This window comes from Panthera onca, chromosome E2 (genome assembly GCF_046562875.1).
Source record: "Panthera onca isolate mPanOnc1 chromosome E2, mPanOnc1 haplotype 2, whole genome shotgun sequence".
Lineage (NCBI taxonomy): Eukaryota > Metazoa > Chordata > Mammalia > Carnivora > Felidae > Panthera > Panthera onca.
The window spans coordinates 5,625,801-5,642,325 of record NC_138353.1 but is presented as its reverse complement, the minus strand read 5'-3'; the positions used below and the strand labels follow the sequence as shown (position 1 = coordinate 5,642,325).

Below are 16,525 nucleotides of genomic sequence, written 5' to 3'. Positions count from 1 at the left end.
TTAAAATTTTTAAAAAAAATATTTCTAACATTTATTCATTTTTGAGAGACAGAACAGAGTGTGAGCGGGGAGGGGCAGAGAGAGAGGGAGACACAGAATCCGAAGCAGGCTCCAGGCTCTGAGCTGTCAGCACAGAGCCTGATGTGGGACCAAACATACAAACTGTGAGTGAAATCATGACCTGAGCCTGTGAGCCTGACGCGGGGCTCGAACTCCCTGACTGCGAGATCACGACCTGAGCCGAAGGCAGACACTCAACCCACTGGACCAGCCAGGCGGACGCTCGACCCACTGACCCACTCAGGCGCCCCGATATTTCCCCTTTAAAGTTCATATTTTTTCCTGTCAATCATTCCTAAGGATCTTAGATGGATTTACTGCGACGTGCAGAAATTATCACCTTTAAACTGGAAACTTCTTTCGAGTTACCTTTGCTTGTAGTTTCTGATGAGGAAAACAAAGACAAAAGAAAGGTAGATAAAATTAAATTTCCTTCTGACTTGCAGCCCCCTGATAAATAGTTGAGACTGGCAGAGTAAGATACTCCTCAAGGAATTCACAACTGCTTTAATGTTAATGCTTTTCTCAAGACATAAAGCAACCTTAGCTGGACAGTAACCAAACCTCCAGGATCCTGTAAGTCTTCTTTAACATAAGAAAGTACCTGTAGAGGGCCACCTGGCTGGTTCTGTTGGTGGAGCGAAATCAGGGTTGTGATTTCGAGCCCTACCTTGGGTGTAGAGATTACTTAAACATAAAATCTTTAGATACTTGGTGGTCGTCACTGCACAGACTAGACTTGACCTGCTCATGAGTCTTACTCTGCTTCCTCTGCAACCATGTCTGACAAACCCAATATGGCTGGGATTGAGAAATTTGAGAAGTCAAAATTGAAGACGACAGAGCAAAAATCCATGGCCTTCAAGAGAAATGATTGAGTGGCATCTGGGTGGTTGGTGAAATGTCTGACTCTTGGTTTCAGCTCAGATCATGATCTCAGGGTTCACGAGATCCAGCCCCCACCTCAGGCTCTGGGCTGACAGCACAGAGCATGCTTGGGATTCTCTGCATACTCTCTCTCTCTCAAAATAAATAAACATTAAAAAACAAAAAAGACTGATCCACTCCATGTACTGGATGTTTGACAAAATATTTGCATACAGGGGCATCTGGGTGTCTCAGTCAGTTGGGCGACTGACTTCGGCTCAGGTCATGATCTCACAGTCGGGGGTTCAAGCCCTGTGTCGGGCTCTGTGCTGACAGCTTGGAGCCTGGAGCCTGCTTTGGATTCTGTGTCTCCCTCTCTCTCTGCCCCTCCCCCGTTCACACTTTGTCTCTCCCTGTCTCTCAAAGATGAATAAACGTTAAAAATTTTTTAAAAATATTTGCATACAAATAGAATAATGTGTTTGCTGTCTTAGATTATCTATGTTTCTATTAACTTATGAAAAACTGTTACATACTATGTAGTAAATAGGAAATGCTCAGAAGGCTTGTTGTTGCCTTTCTTGCTCTTCTAGTAGAACCTGTAATTGCTATAAAACCTAATGTGATTTGAAGTTTGGGTTCCAGAGCAAAAGGCCAAGAAAAAATTCTTGAGATGTTTTTGGTGCAAAAATGTTTTTTAATTATAGCACAGGTACAGGACCTGTGGGCAGAAAGAGCTTGCACTGGGATTGTGAAGAGTGACTGGTTCTATACTTTTTAGTTAGGGGAGGAGAGATAACATAAGTTTTGAAGGAATTTTTTTTATGCTCAAGTGGAGTTTACTCGACCTTGGAGGTCTGGCTATTGGCAAGATAAGATTGCCTGTACTCTGTAGCAAAACACCGACATTAAGGCAACCATGAGTTCCTTGAGGAATGTCATACTCTGCCTGTCTCAGGTATCTATCAGTGGGCTGCAAGTTGTAAATTTAATTTTGGCTACACTTCTCTTGCCTTTGTTTTCCTCATCAAAACCCATTCAGTTCCAAGTCCTCCAAGAATTCTTGCCTGGGAGTTCAACTCTTTACTATTCAAAAATGTATCCCTTGGCCCATAGGCTAATACCTTGGAAGAAATGCAGGCTCAGGGGCACCTGGGTGGCTCAGTCGGTTGGGCGGCCGACTTTGGCTCAGGTCAGGATCTCATGGTCTGTGAGTTCGAGCCCCGCGTGGGCTCTGTGCTGACAGCTCAGAGCCTGGAGCCTGTTTCAGATTCTGTGTCTCCCTCTCTCTGACCCTCCCCCGTTCATGCTTTGTCTCTCTCTGTCTCAAAAATAAATAAACGTTAAAAAAAAAAATTAAAAAAAAAAGAAAGAAAGAAACGGAGGCTCAGTGGGTGCCAGGGTAGCTCAGTTGGTTGAGCATCTGACTTCAGCTTCGGGGTATGTTCTCACTATTTATGAGATCAAGCCCCACATTGGGCTCTGTGCTGACAGTGCAGAGCTGTTATGCCCAGAATTCGTGATCCCCAAATACCGCCAGGGAGCCGAGTCCGATGTAAAAGCAAAAGAGCCTTTATTCGAGCTAGCTTGAGCTCAATCCCCTACCTGCACTGACGCAGCGGTGAGATACCTGGGAGAGCGAGTTTCAAAAGGACAAAGGTTTTATTGGGGCCTAGGGGCAGTTGGTGAGGTAATGGCTATGGCCTCAGCTGATTGGCTGGGGAAGGGTCCTGGGGAAGGGTCCGAGTCCTGTTAGGCAGGTGAGGGGGGGGTTACTCAAGGGGAGGAGGTGTGGTCAAGGTGAAGGACACAGAACAAGATGGAGTCGGCCGGCGTAGGCCCGCCCTTTCAGAGCCTGCTTGGGATTCTCTCTCTCCCTCTCTCTCTACCACTTCCCTGCTTCTCTCTCTCTCTCATTCTCTCTGTCTCTCAAAATAAATAAATAAACAACAAAAAAAAATTCAGACTCAGATCCCAGGGCGGAACTCCTGAATAAAATTTGCATTTTAACAACATCTCCAATGTGCTTTTGGGAAAGTCTAATTCAGATTAGAATTTGATAAGTATATTTGTAACTCACCACAAAACTTTCTATCAAAGAAATAGACACAAATTATACTGTATGATATAACCATAGTGATGAGGGAGCATGAGGCAAGCTGACAGGCCACAAATACTGCCTGACTCCCAGGTGTGATATTCCTCAGGGCACTCCTGGCTGCCCAAGAACAAAGGAAAGGGAAAAAAAACAAAGGGTTAACTGATAGAGATCATAGTCTTGAAGGACCTGAGTCTCCGTCTGTTTACAAATATCTTAGTAAATCACCGAGAAAAGGGCAATCTTATCAACAGCCTAATCTCCAGAAACCTATAGACTGTTTTCTGGAGCACCAACATCACCTCTCCATAGTGATGGGGGAAACAAAGGCAGAAGGAAATGGCGGATAGAACTAAATTTCCCTATAACCTGCAGCCCATTGACAGATACTTGAGGCTGGCAGAATAAAACATTTCTCCAGGAAATTCCTAGTCTTAATGCTAATGGTTTGCTAGAGGGCAAACAACCTTAGCCTGACAATAGCTAAGGCTTCCAGTATCCTGTGGGTCTTCTTTAGGATATGAAAGTCTCACTGAAAACTTCCCCTGGACATTACCTCCCCCCAGCTCGATAGTGTATATATAACCAGTCTCTCCTCACAGTCCCCGGGCAGCTCTTCCTGCCCACGGGTCCTGTCCCTGTGCTTTTAGTAAAATCACCTTTTTGCACCAAAGACATCTTCAAGATTCTTTCTTGGCCATGGTTCCGGACCCTGGGAGCCCCACTATTCCCCCTGGCCCCCCAAAACCTCATCACATAGTACTCAGAAAAGGTGTATGCCTGTAACAGTTCTTACCTTAAAGTTAGAGCATACATGGGGCGCCTGGGTGGCTCAGCTGGTTGAGCGTTCAGCTCAGGTCATGATCTCACAGCTTGTGAGTTTGAGCCCCGTCCCTTCCCAGAGCTCAGAGCTCAGAGCCTGGAGCCTGCTTCGGATTCTGTCTCCCTCTCTCTCTGCCCCTCCTCCACTCGTGTGTGTGTGTGTGTGTGTGTGTGTGTGTGTGTGTGTGTGTGTGTGTATGCGCGCGCGCTCTCTCTGTGTCTCTCAAAAATGAATAAACATTAAGAAAAAAAATTTTTTAAGTTAGAGAATACATTAGAGCATATGGGACTGTGTTAAAAATTATCTCACTGCAGAAAGCGTGAAACTCACTTAAGTCAGAACCACTTTTTTTTTTTACTATAACTGAACTAGCATGAGTTTACTTCCTGGTGAGTCACAGGTAGAAACTACACCATATGGGGTTGTCACATGAGAGACTAAGAAAAATTACCAGGTGTACTCACAACTGCAAAGAAAAGATCCCCCCCCCTCCCCCCCCGCCATTCCTGGAAACCAGCCAGGGCGTGCCCGGTTGTAGTCTGACCTAAAGGCAGGAACCAATAAAGTTCTGCTGAGTGGTTTGAAATAAAGGCGGGAACCAAACAAGTTCTGCTGAGCGTTCAAATTTAAATGTCAACCAATAACAGCTCTGTAACTGCAAAAAATCCCTAACTTGTTTGTGCCTGTCTATAAAAGAAGCTGTAAGAGCCTTGCTCGGGGCCTTTTAGCGTCACTGGCAACGAGTGCGCGGAGGGCCGGGTTCCAACCTGCAATAAATGACCCTTGCCGCTTGGCTTTGACTCTGGACTCTGGTGGTTTGTTTTCGGGGGGGGGGGGGGGGGGTGTCTCTCGAATCGGGGCATATCACACACAAGGGAAACTTCATGTGCAGCCAAAAAAGGAGATCACAGGGAATAACTTTTTTTTTTTAAGTTATTTATTATTTTTTTTCAGAAAAGAGGCATTAAGAAGTAATGCCATAAGTTTATTTACAAACATATTGAGTATGTTGTATTCAAGAGTTTGATCCATTTTTCAAAGAGACTGCACCTCTTAAAATGCTCCTTTCCACATCTGTGTAATGGATTAATGAAAACATCCTTATTTGCTAAGCAGTTGGTGTCTTACCATAAAAAAGGGGGCAGCAAATCCAGATCCAAAATACATAGTCATCATAATTAGTGACTGTCACTTGTTTTCCACTGAAAATGGCAAATTCTTCCCTGGGCCCTCCTCATAGTGGCTCCTATGGACCACAGATGTTGTGAACCCTTGGATGCTCTGTCCCAACATAGTGCTGTTGGAAGTTCTGTGAAAGGCGCAGAGATTCCAGATGGTAGGAATAACATCAGCATACCAAGTCTTCTTTTCAAGACATGTTGTTCCCTGGTGTGTAAGAGACAGAGGGGTAAGGTTGTTTTTTTTTTGTTTTTTTTTTTTTTTTAAGTTTGTTTATTTTGAGAGAGAGAGATAGTACCAGTGGGACAGGGGCAGAGAGAGAGGGAGGGAGAGAAAATCCTAAGCAGGCTCCTTGCTATCAGTGCTGAGCCCCATGTGGGGCTCGAACTCATGAACTGTGAGATCATGACCCAAGGGAAATCAAGAGTTGGATGTTTAACCAATGGAGCCACCCAGGCACCCCCACAGGGAATAACTTCTAAAACAGACTCACAGAGTAAGGGGGAATGATTTCCTTTTATTTAAGGTTAGGATGGATATTTGGAAAGGGGAGCTTTATCATCTATGTAGAGTTGGGCATAAGGTCACACGTGAGCCTTGAGAAAGCAATTCTAGGGGCACCTGGTAGGCTCAGTCAGATGAGTGACCAACTTCTGCTCAGGTCATGCTCTCACAGTCCAGTTTGTGAGTTCAAGCCCCATGTTGGGCTCTATGCTGACAGCTCAGAGCCTGGAGCTGCTTCAAATTCTGTCTCCTTCTCTCTCTGTCCCTCCTCCATTTGTGCTCTGTTTCTCTCTCAAAAATAAATATTAAAAATTTTTTTAAAAAGAAAGAAGTTCGAGGGGCACCTGGTTGGCTCAGTCAGGTAAGTGTCCGACTCTTGGTTTCAGCTCAAGTCATGATCTCACAGTTTTGTGGGTTTGAGCCCTGCATCAGGCTCTGCATGGACAGCACAGAGCCTGCATAGGATTCTCTGTCTACTTCTCTTTCCCCTCCTCTCCCACTTTCTCTGTCTCTCTCAAAATAAATAAATAAACTTAAAAAAAAAAAAAAGAAACCAGTTCTATCATGCTTCGTATATTATGTAAATAAGGTTTGTGCTCCTTCTTACGTGGAGATTTTGGTATTACAATGAGGTCAAGGCAAGTCCTTACTCCATGAGTTACTCCATAGTTGATCTGCTTAGATATAAGTGGGGAGTAAGCTCAACCTGGGCCTGCCCAAGCTCTTCCTCAGGGCAGTCATTACCTTTTGTTAGTTTCTATCTCCCTCATGGGAGACTATGACCATGAGACTATGGCCTGAAGTGAAAGATAAGATGGAAAGAAGAGGTTAAGTAAAATGAGGGGCTAAGGTTAGTGGGTACAAGCAGGTAAGCAGTAAAGGTCAGGTCTTGGAGTCTAGCTGGTGACATTAACTCCCTCTTTCATCATAGGTACCATTATGAACTCTGCCTGTGTCCACTTGGTAACCGTGGTATTTGTTGCAGGGAGTGCTGACCTTCAGAGATATGGCTGTAGAATTCTCTCAGGAGGAATGGAGATTCATAAATCACAGTCAGGGGGAACTGTACAGGGATGTGATGTTAGAGACCCATGGACACCTCCTCTTTTTGGGTGAGGATAACTCCCTCCAGACTTCCCAAACCACACTCCGGGTTTTGTTCCTTCCTTTGAAGAGTCTCTTGGAAGCTTCTTCTTTGCATGACTGGGATTCAGATCCCTGCAGTAAGGGAAAGAAGTAGGAGTTTGTAGATGTAAAGAAATATCTTCATGATGTTTCCTTTTCAGCTTTAGCTTCCTCTTCCTTAGAGTAACACCATTTCTGTAGATTAGTGGCATTTCTAAACATTAAGTGACATAAAATGGTCCTGCCCACATCTCAAACTCCAATTTCCACTCTTTTTTTTAATAAAAATTTTTTTACATTTATTTATTTTTGAGACAGAGAGAGACAGAGCATGAATGGGGGAGGGTCAGAGAGAGGGAGACACAGAATCTGAAACAGGCTCCAGGCTCTGAGCTGTCAGCACAGAGCCTGACGTGGGGCTCGAACTCACGGACCGCGAGATCATGACCTGAGCCGAAGTCGGCCGCTTAACTGACTGAGCCACCCAGGTGCCCCTCCACTCTTTATCATTGTGTCTAGTACTTGGAAGTGGAGGTCAAGATCTGAACATTGGAAATCCCTCCTATGTGTTCTAAAGGGGCTATTGGGTAACAGCCTTTGGGAAATCATTTCTTAGAATTTTACAATGTCCTCTCTTATCTGCTGAGTGCAATACTGGATTGAAAGTTAGAATCTCTAACAATACTCATTTCTTTTTTCTACTAAACAGGTCTTGTGTCTAAGCCAGACCTAGACACCTTTTTGGAGCAAAAGAAGGAGCTATGGGGAGTGAAGAGAAAGGAGAAGGTAGCCTGACACCCAGGTAGGTTGAATGAATGAAGCAGATGACAGAGGTGGAGTCCAAATGTGAAGGAGGAAGATAGACCTTAAAATGTGGTTCCAGTAGCTCTCCTTGAATAAAAGTCTGAGAAGCCTAGTTTTAGGTCTCTCCCTCTCATGATAAAACATCTGGTATCCAACATTATCATGCTCTATGTTCTGTAAGGATTTGACTTTAGCTCCAGTGATGGCCCATCCTGTCCACTGCGAGGGCCAGGAGACTTTCCTTGCAGCATGAGGGCCTCCATATTCTGAGAGCTGCTCCATTGCTTTGAGGGCCCCGGGGAAATCTCCATATTTATGAGGAACTTTATGCTAAAGCCCTTCTAAATTCTGCTTTGCCTCCTGTGAGAAGTGTATCAGGGTAGTGTGGGCATATTGTGGTTTGGTACAGAAATCCTGGAACACTGGAGACCAATATCATGTGTTTACTGATTTATGATTTCCAATGTTACAAAGGTTTTACACAGAATGGTGCTAGGTAATTTCATCAGATAACAAAACACCTCCCTAAAATGAGAGAATCTAGTCCTTTATTTCATTTCAAAAGTTCATTTTTTTTTTGTATTAGCTAAAACTAGAAATTTCCACTCCATGTGTTTCATTCCTCAATGATGAAATCATTTAATGTATCTTTTTGTTTCTTAGAATCTTATATAAATTAATGCCATAGGGGAACTAGAACATTAAAACTTAGAACTCACAGTGTAAAATAAATTCTCAATTGTTAACTTGTTTCTTAATAATTGCATCATTTCATAATTTTGTCTTATAAGAAGTTCCTATGACTTTGTCATATATTTTTTACTTTCTAATTATATACATATGAGATTCATTTCTGATTTATTAAATCAAAAATTCTGCTATGACATTGGCATGTGCTTTATAAGAAGTAAAATAGATAATTAGTAAAATTCTCATTGAATAAAAAAGGTTTGTTCATACATGTAATTTTACTTCAGGAAAAATTAATCAGTACGATTTTTTCTACTTTCCTCAGAATGTATCTGAATTTAATCCCAAATATTTAATTTTTATAAAGTGATTGTCAACATATTTTACAACTTTGATGGTATTTGTCTGTTTAGAAATGAAAAGTTTTTGTTTTTCTGCTTGGTTCTAAATGTGGGATTATAGCCTTAAACTCTGTATGAGGAGGAATATATTAATAACAATATATTTTTCATGTCTTACAAGTGCTTATTTATAAAAATTTTTATCATAGCTTTTCATGGTGGATTTTAATGAATATTCTTTATAATTTTACTATCAATGAAGACATGTCTGTAATTCAAAATGCTTGTTTTTCATGGGTACACGGTCACTGTTAAAAATCATAGTTGTATACATAGTAGGTTTCCTTTTAAATTTTTTTTTAGCGTTTATTTATTTTTGAGACAGAGAGAGACAAAGCATGAACGGGGGAGGGTCAGAGAGAGGGAGACACAGAATCTGAAACAGGCTCCAGGCTCTGAGCTGTCAGCATAGAGCCCTACGCGGGGCTCGAACTCACGGACCGTGAGATCATGACCTGGGCCGAAGTCGGCCGCTTAACCAACTGAGCCACCCAGTCACCCCAGTAGGTTTCCTTTTAAATAATACATCTTTTTTATGTAGAATTTTTTGGGTTAAATTTTGTCTTATTCTGTTTTTGCAGTTCCATAGTAATCAGCTTCCATTTATATGTGACTTTCCACAGTATTAGTTAGTTGTGGTTTCGTTTCCACATGTGTATTTTGTTATAGGATAAATTTCAACTCATTACATTCTTGGATAATGTGAGTGTAACTCAAATATGAATCAGCTTTATGCACTTTGCCAATAAAATTCTCTTCTCTTCCACCCCCTTCCCATATGTTCATCTGTTTTGTTTCTAAATTCCACATATGAGTGAAATCATATAGTATTAGTCTTTCTGTAATGGACTTCACTTAGTATAATACATTCTAGCTTCATCCACACCATTGCAAATGCAAGAGTACATTCTTTTTGATGGCTGAGTAATATTCCATTCTATATAAACACATACACACTGTATCTTCCTTATACATTCATTACTTGATGGACGTTTGGGCTCTCTTCATAGTTTGGCTGTTGTTGATAATGCTGCTATAAACATTGTGGTGCCTGCACCATTTCAAATCTGTATTTTTGTATCCTTTTAGTTAATACCTAATAGTGCAATTGCTGGGTCATAGAGAAGTTCTATATTAAGCTTTTTTGAGAAACCTCCATACTGTTTTCCAGAGTGGCTGCACCAGTTTGCATTCCCACTAACAGTGCAAGAGGGTTCCCCTTTCTTTGCATCCTTGCCAACATATGTTGTTTCCTAAGTTGTTAATTGTGGCCTATGGCAAGACTATGGTATGTCTTGGTGATGGTCTGCTTTTGTTGAATTTAATGGAAGTTCTCTGTGCTTCTTGGATTTTGATGTCTGTGTCCTTCCACAGATTAGGGCAGCTTTCAACTATACTTTGCTCACAAATCCTTCTGCCCCCTTTTCTTTCTCTTTACTTCTGGGACTTCTATTATACGAATGTAATTCTTTAATAAGTTGCTGATTTCTCTAAGTCTTGTATTGTGATCTTTTGCCTGTGTTTCCTTCTTTTTTCTGCTTCATTATTTTCCATAATTTTATCATTTATTTATTTATTTATTTATTTAATTTTATTAATTTTATTTTTTTTAATTTACATCCACATCACTTAGCATATAGTGCAACAATGATTTCAGGAGTAGATTCCTTAATGCCCCTTACGCATTTAGCCCATCCCTCCTCCCACAACCCCTCCAGTAACCCTCTGTTTGTTTCCATATTTAAGAGTCTCTTATGTTTTGTCCCCCTCCCTGTTTTTATATATTTTTATTTCCCTTCCCTTATGTTCATCTGTTTTGTCTCTTAAAGTCCTCATATGAGTGAAGTCATATGATATTTGTCTTTCTCTGACTGACTAATTTCACTTAGCATAATACCCTCCAGTTCCATCCACGCAGTTGCAAATGGCAAGATTTCATTCTTTTTGATTGCTGAGTAATACTCCATACATATATATATACCACGTCGTTTTTATCCATTCATCCATCGATGGTCATTTGGTCTCTTTCCATACTTTGGTTATTGTTGATAGTGCTGCTATAAACATGGGAGTACATGTGTCCCTTCAAAACAGCATGCCTGTATCCCTTGGATAAATACCTAGTAGTGCTATTGCTGGGTCATAGGGTAGTTATATTTTTAATTTTTTGAAGAACCTCCATACTGTTTTCCAGAATGGCTGCACCAGCTTGCATTCCCATGTAATTTTATCTTCTATATCACTGATTTACTACTCTGCTTCATCCATCCTCACTGTCTTGTCATGGCATCCATCCGAGATTGCATCTTAGTTATAGCATTTTTAATTTTGGCCTAAATTTTAGTTCTTTTATCTCTGCAGAAAGGGATTTTCTGGTGTCTTCTATGCTTTTTTTTCCATCCCCAGCTAGTATTCTTATAATCGTGGTTTTAAATTCTAGTTCAGACATTTTGATTGTATTTGTGTTGATTAAATTCCTGGCCGTGAGTTCTATTGCCTGTTCTTTCTTTTGGGATGAGTTTCTCCATCTCATCATTTTGTCCAGAAAGGAAAAGAGGAGAGAAAGAAAAGAAAGAAAACAAACAAAACAAAACAAAATGAAAAAACAAACTAGATCTTGTGTGTTTTTTCTGCTTGTTAAAAGAATCTAGATCCAAGAATAAAATAAAATATAATAAAATGAAATGAAAACAACTAATTAGATCAAAATAAAAATAATATGTATATATAAAAATTAAAAATAAGGGCACCTGGGTGGCTCAGTCAGTTAAGCATCCAGCTCTTGATTTGAACTCAAGTCATGGTCTCACAGTTTGTGAGTTTGAGTCCTGCATCAGGCTCTGTGCCAACAGCCTGGAGCCTGCTTGGAATTTCTGTCTTCCTCTCTCTCTGCCCCTCCCAAGCTTGATCTAAACAAACAAACAAACAAACAATTAAAAATGTAAAAAAAAACTTAAAAAATAATACTAAAAAGTAACAAAGGGAATTGAAAAAATAAGAAAATAAATGAAGAAAATAATAATAAACAATAAAGAATAGAAATAAAAGAGAAGTTAGATCCTATTTCCCCTAGAGGTAAAGTCTGTTAGTGTAGAGTTGGTGCAAGTGAGTTGTTTGTGCTGGTCTTCTGGGGGAGGGGCCTGCTGTGCTGATTCTCAGGTTAAATTGTTCCAGTGGAAATGCACCTCCAGATTGCAAGGGAGTGGGTTTTGGTGTAAGTGGCAGTGGCCTCTACTAGGTGGGGCTGTTTTGCTCCCTGTAGGCTTTCAGTTCTGAATGACAGAATGAATATGGGGTTTTCCCATTCTGTAGCCCCAGAGCTTAAAGTTCATGACCCCCACTCTTAAGGGGAAACCTGATTAAAGAGCAACTAATCATCCCTCTTGTGTCCCCAGTTTCTGTCAGAACCTCGCGGTCACCCTGACTATGTCCAAGCTTTTTTATTGCAGGCAGCAACTGAATTTCAAAACCCCAAATTTTATGGATTCCCACAGTGTGGACCCACGCCGTTCCTCTGGGGTAGTGTCTGGCCATGCTTTTGCCAGCCCATCTTAAAAAAAGTCATGTGACTATGCAGTTGTTCAGAGTTTATGTCAAAACAGCAGAAAGCCGGCACCCCTGCTTGCCGCCTCAGCCAGAGTGAGTCCCATCTCATGCCTGGAAATATCCCAGCGTGTTGGCACAACCCATCTTTCCTGAGACCCCAGAAATCCTCAGAACACCCTGTCACTCCTGGCATTCTGCCCCTCTTCACCACATGGACACCTTTAAGTCAGGCACTCCCCCTACAGTAGCAGACTGCTACAAGTTCAGATTTTGTGCTCCACAGCTTATACTACTTTGCAGTGGCCTCCATATTAGGCTCCCTCCCTGGGCCATACCCAGAGCAGTATGTCCCTGGGTAAACTCTCTGAACTTCCTACTTGCTGAAAGGTGGTCACTTTTTACTTGTAGTCTTGCAGTTTTTGTTCTCTCAGATCTCCGATTGATTTCGTCGGTGTTTAGAATGATTTGATAACTATCTGGCTGTGTTCAAGGAAAGAGACAAGCTTAAGGTCTCCCAACTCCTCAGCCATCTTAATTCCTCCCCCTTAAAATTATTGTTCCATAGAAGGTTTCCTTTTAAATGTGACTTTCTATAATTTATCTATTTTTTTATTTTTATTTTTTAAATGTTTATTTATTTATTTTGAGAGAGAGAGAGAGAAAAAGAGCGCACGCATATGTGTAAGCAGGAGAGGGGCAGAATTGTGCTTTCTCTTTTACCTATGTAGTTTGTCCCAGAATGGCATTTCTCACCTTAGGACGTTTTTGGACAATGTGTGTGTTACCCAAATATGAATCATCTTTATGCTCTTTCCCAAGATTAGGTATTATATTTTATCCTTAATTTTGTTCTACCCATCTCATGTTTTGATACCATTCTCATTAACTTTTGCATCCTCTGAATGTATTTTCATCACTTTACCTTAGAGATTACTAAAACATTCTAAAGATAACAAATCATTATAAAGTGATATTGTCAATTGCATACAAAACTCTTCTACTTATCAACTCCACCCCTGCACCCACCTTAAGTTCCTGATATCACAAGTTCTGTCTTTTATGTTGTGTATTTTATTACCTAGATTTATGATTGTTATACTTTTATTTAAAAAAATTCTGTAGCAGAAATAAAAGTGAGTTGTGCTGCTTCATTACAGCCTTACAGATTTCTATAATTGTGTAAATATTTATATTTAGCAGAGAGCTTTGTGTTGTGTCATTTTAATTACTGTTTAGAATCCTATTTTAACTAAGACTTCCTTGAACATTTATAGGACAGGTCTACTGGTAAACATACAGAGGTTTTTACTTGGCAAAGTCTTCATTTCTACTTTCATGGAAAACAGTTTTGCCAAATAGGGATTCTCGGTGGATATTTTTTGATCATTCAGTACTTGAATACATTGTCCCATGCGCTTCTTCCTATCAGGTCTGCTGAGAACCCCACTAATAATCTTACAGGAACTCTCTTGTACAAGAAGAGTTGCTTTTGTCATGCTTTTCAAAATTCTCTTATCACTTGTGATTTTTGATAGTTTAATTATAATGTGTCATTGTGTTCATGTTGACATTTATCTTACTTTGAATTTATTGAGCTCATTGAATTTGTCTCTTTTTTCCACATGCATGGGAAGTACCAGCCTTTACTTCTTCATGGAAATTCTCTGTCCCCTTTCACTCTCCTCTCCTTATGGGGTCCCTGTAATGTACATACTGGTTCACTTGTTGGTGTCCCATGGGTCACTTATCCTCATTCCTTTTCCACATTTTTCTTGTTTCTCAGTAGATAACAAAAAGGGTCTTTAGATTGTCTGATTCTTTCTTCTGCTTGATCAAGTCTATTGCTCACCCCTTAGTGTATTTTTAAATTCAGTGATGGTACTCTTCAGCTCCCAATTTCTGGTTGATATACTTGCTGTCTCTTTGGGTTTACATTTTGGTCCTGCATAGTTGTCCTGACATCATTTAGTTACCTGTTTTCTCTCCTTCCATGAGTATCTTTATGATGGTTATTTGAATTCTTTGTCAGGAAACTTATGGTTCTTTTTTTTTTTTGTAATTTTTTTTAACGTTTATTTATTATTGAGAGACAGAGCATGAGCAGGGGAGGGGCAGAGAGAGGGACACACAGAATCCGAAGCAGGCTCCAGGCTCTGAGCTGTCAGCACAGAGCCCTACACGGGGCTCGAACTCACAAACCGTGAGATCATGACCTGAGCTGAAGTTGGACACTTAACCAACTGAGCCACTCAGGCGCCCCAAGTTCTTTCTTAATTTAGGGCCAGTTTTAGAGATTTATTTTGTTCCTCTGATTAGAACACAGTTTTCTATTTCTTTGTATGGCTTGTGATCTTCTACTGACATTTGGGAATTAAAAACAAAAACAAAAATAAAAAGCCTCTGGGCCCAGGATTATGGACTTGCTTTGTACAGGAGAACAAAAATAATAGTAATTCTGGGGCCTGTCATACATCTTCTGGGCATTTGCAAAGTCTGAAATTTTGTAATTTTCCAGTTTACAAAAGTGTAATTACTTCTTTAGAGCCCATGATACCTTCCTCTCTCTGTGTGTCCTCGCTCTGTAGTCTTTTCATTGTTTAAACAAACAGTCACCTTTTGTTTGAGCAGCCACCACAGTGCATCCAGAGGGTGCTGTCATTCCCTCTGCTTCCATGTCCTGTGTGACAGAAATAAGCCCCCCAGGCAGCTGCAAAGAAGCAAGATCACTGAATATACAGGTCATTTACTTGTTTCTCTCCTGATGAGGGGTAACCGTTTTTTCAGTCTTGCCATGGCATGTCACAGAGGGTGAACAGCTGTTGTGTGTAAGTGTCACAAACTTTTCTTGTCTCTTTGATGTGGCTCTTCATTTGTACTTGCCTGGGTGTGCTATGTTCTCCTAACTAGCTTCTAAAAGGTAATGTGGTCCATTTTTGTCTCCACGGGGGAGTAAAGTCCAGGTTGCTTCCTATTCCTCCATTCTGCTGATGTCCTGTTATGAGTATTAATTTTGCACGTTAGCGGGGTGCCTGGATGGCTCAGCCAGTTAAACTTCCAACTTCAGCTCAGGTCATGATTTCATGGTTTGTGGGTTTGAGCCCTGTCAGGCTCTGTGCTGACAGCTGGAGCCTGCTTTGGACTCTATGTCTCCCCCTCTCTCTCTGCTCCTCCCCTGCTTGCTCTCTCTCTCTGTCTCTGAAAAATAAGTAAACCTTAAAAAAAATTAATTTTGTTGGAATGCAAGCTGGTGCAGCCACTCTGGAAAACATTATGGAGGTTCCTCAAAAAACTAAAATAGAACTACCCTATGACCCAGCAATTGCACTACTAGGCATTTATCCAAGGGATACAGGTGTGCTGTTTTGAAGGGACACATGCACCCCCATGTTTATAGCAGCACTATCAACAATAGCCAAAGTATGGAAAGAGCCCAAATGTCCCTCGATGGATGAACGGATAAAGAAGATGTGGTATATATACACAATGGAGTATTACTCGGCAATCAAAAAGAATGAAATCTTGCCATTTGCAACTACGTGGATGGAACTGGAGGGTATTGTGCAAAGTGAGATTAGTCAGTCAGAGAAAGACAAATATCATAAGACTTCACTCATATGACGACTTTAAGATGACAGAACAGATGAACCCAAGGGAAGGGAGGCAAAAATAATATAAAAACAGGGAAGGAGACAAAACACAAAAGACTCATAAATATGAAGAACAAACAGAGGGTTCCTGGAGGGGGTTTGGGAGGGGGGATGGGCTAAATGGGTAAGGGGCATTAAGGAATCTACTCCTGAAATCATTGTTGCACTATATGCTAACTAATTTGGATGTAAATTTAAAAAAATAAAAAACAATTAATTTTGCACATTAGCATTTTAATGTACATGCATGTTAGTGTAACAAATGGGATAACTTACTTTGTATCTTTTGATTGCATCTTTCCATAACACCCTAGGCCTGTTGGCAGACAAGCAAAGGAGATTCATTCCATAGAATGATATGGGAAAATATGGAAGCTGTGGCCTTGAGTATTTATACTTAATGAATCACTGGGAAGGTGGTGGGAGGTAGTGATGGGCAGAACAGATATTATGATGGATATAACCGAACTGGGACAATTATCCATGAAGAAATCCTTACTGCTAGAGGAGATCAAGAGTGTAAAACATTTGGGGGAAAACACTACCTTAAGTCAGTGATATTTGCAGAAAGTGTCTTTGAACCCAAGGACCAAAATCCATTTTTAAAAATATGTTTATTTATTTTTGAGAAAGAGACAGCGTGAGCAGGGGAGGGGCAGGGAGAGAGGGAGACACAATCTGAAGCAGGCTCTAGGCTCTGAGTTGTCAGCCCAAAGCCCAATGTGGGGCTCGAACTCACAAACTGTGAGATCATGACCTGAGGTGAAATTGGACACTCAAC

The 16,525-nt window shown here is 40.9% G+C and overlaps 1 protein-coding gene and 1 pseudogene across 2 annotated transcripts in view; one reads left to right on the top strand and one right to left on the bottom strand.

The window, feature by feature from the left end:
* Positions 1-4,832: 4,832 nt before the first annotated feature.
* LOC132691233 (cytochrome c oxidase subunit 7C, mitochondrial pseudogene) lies at positions 4,833-5,193 on the bottom strand (annotated as a pseudogene).
* Positions 5,194-6,353: 1,160 nt separating this feature from the next.
* The window catches only part of LOC132691232 (KRAB domain-containing protein 5-like), a 54,607-nt gene continuing 44,435 nt past the window's right edge, over positions 6,354-16,525 (top strand). Inside the window, exons 1-2 of one of the 2 annotated variants that reach the window (XM_060652709.3) lie at positions 6,354-6,643; positions 7,366-7,458. In XM_060652709.3, coding sequence (XP_060508692.3) covers positions 6,538-6,643; positions 7,366-7,451 — 192 coding nt within the window. In that variant the 5' untranslated portion in view covers positions 6,354-6,537 and the 3' untranslated portion in view covers positions 7,452-7,458. The remainder of the gene's footprint in view (positions 6,644-7,365; positions 7,459-16,525) is intronic. The other variant, XM_060652708.3, reaches the window with a different exon arrangement.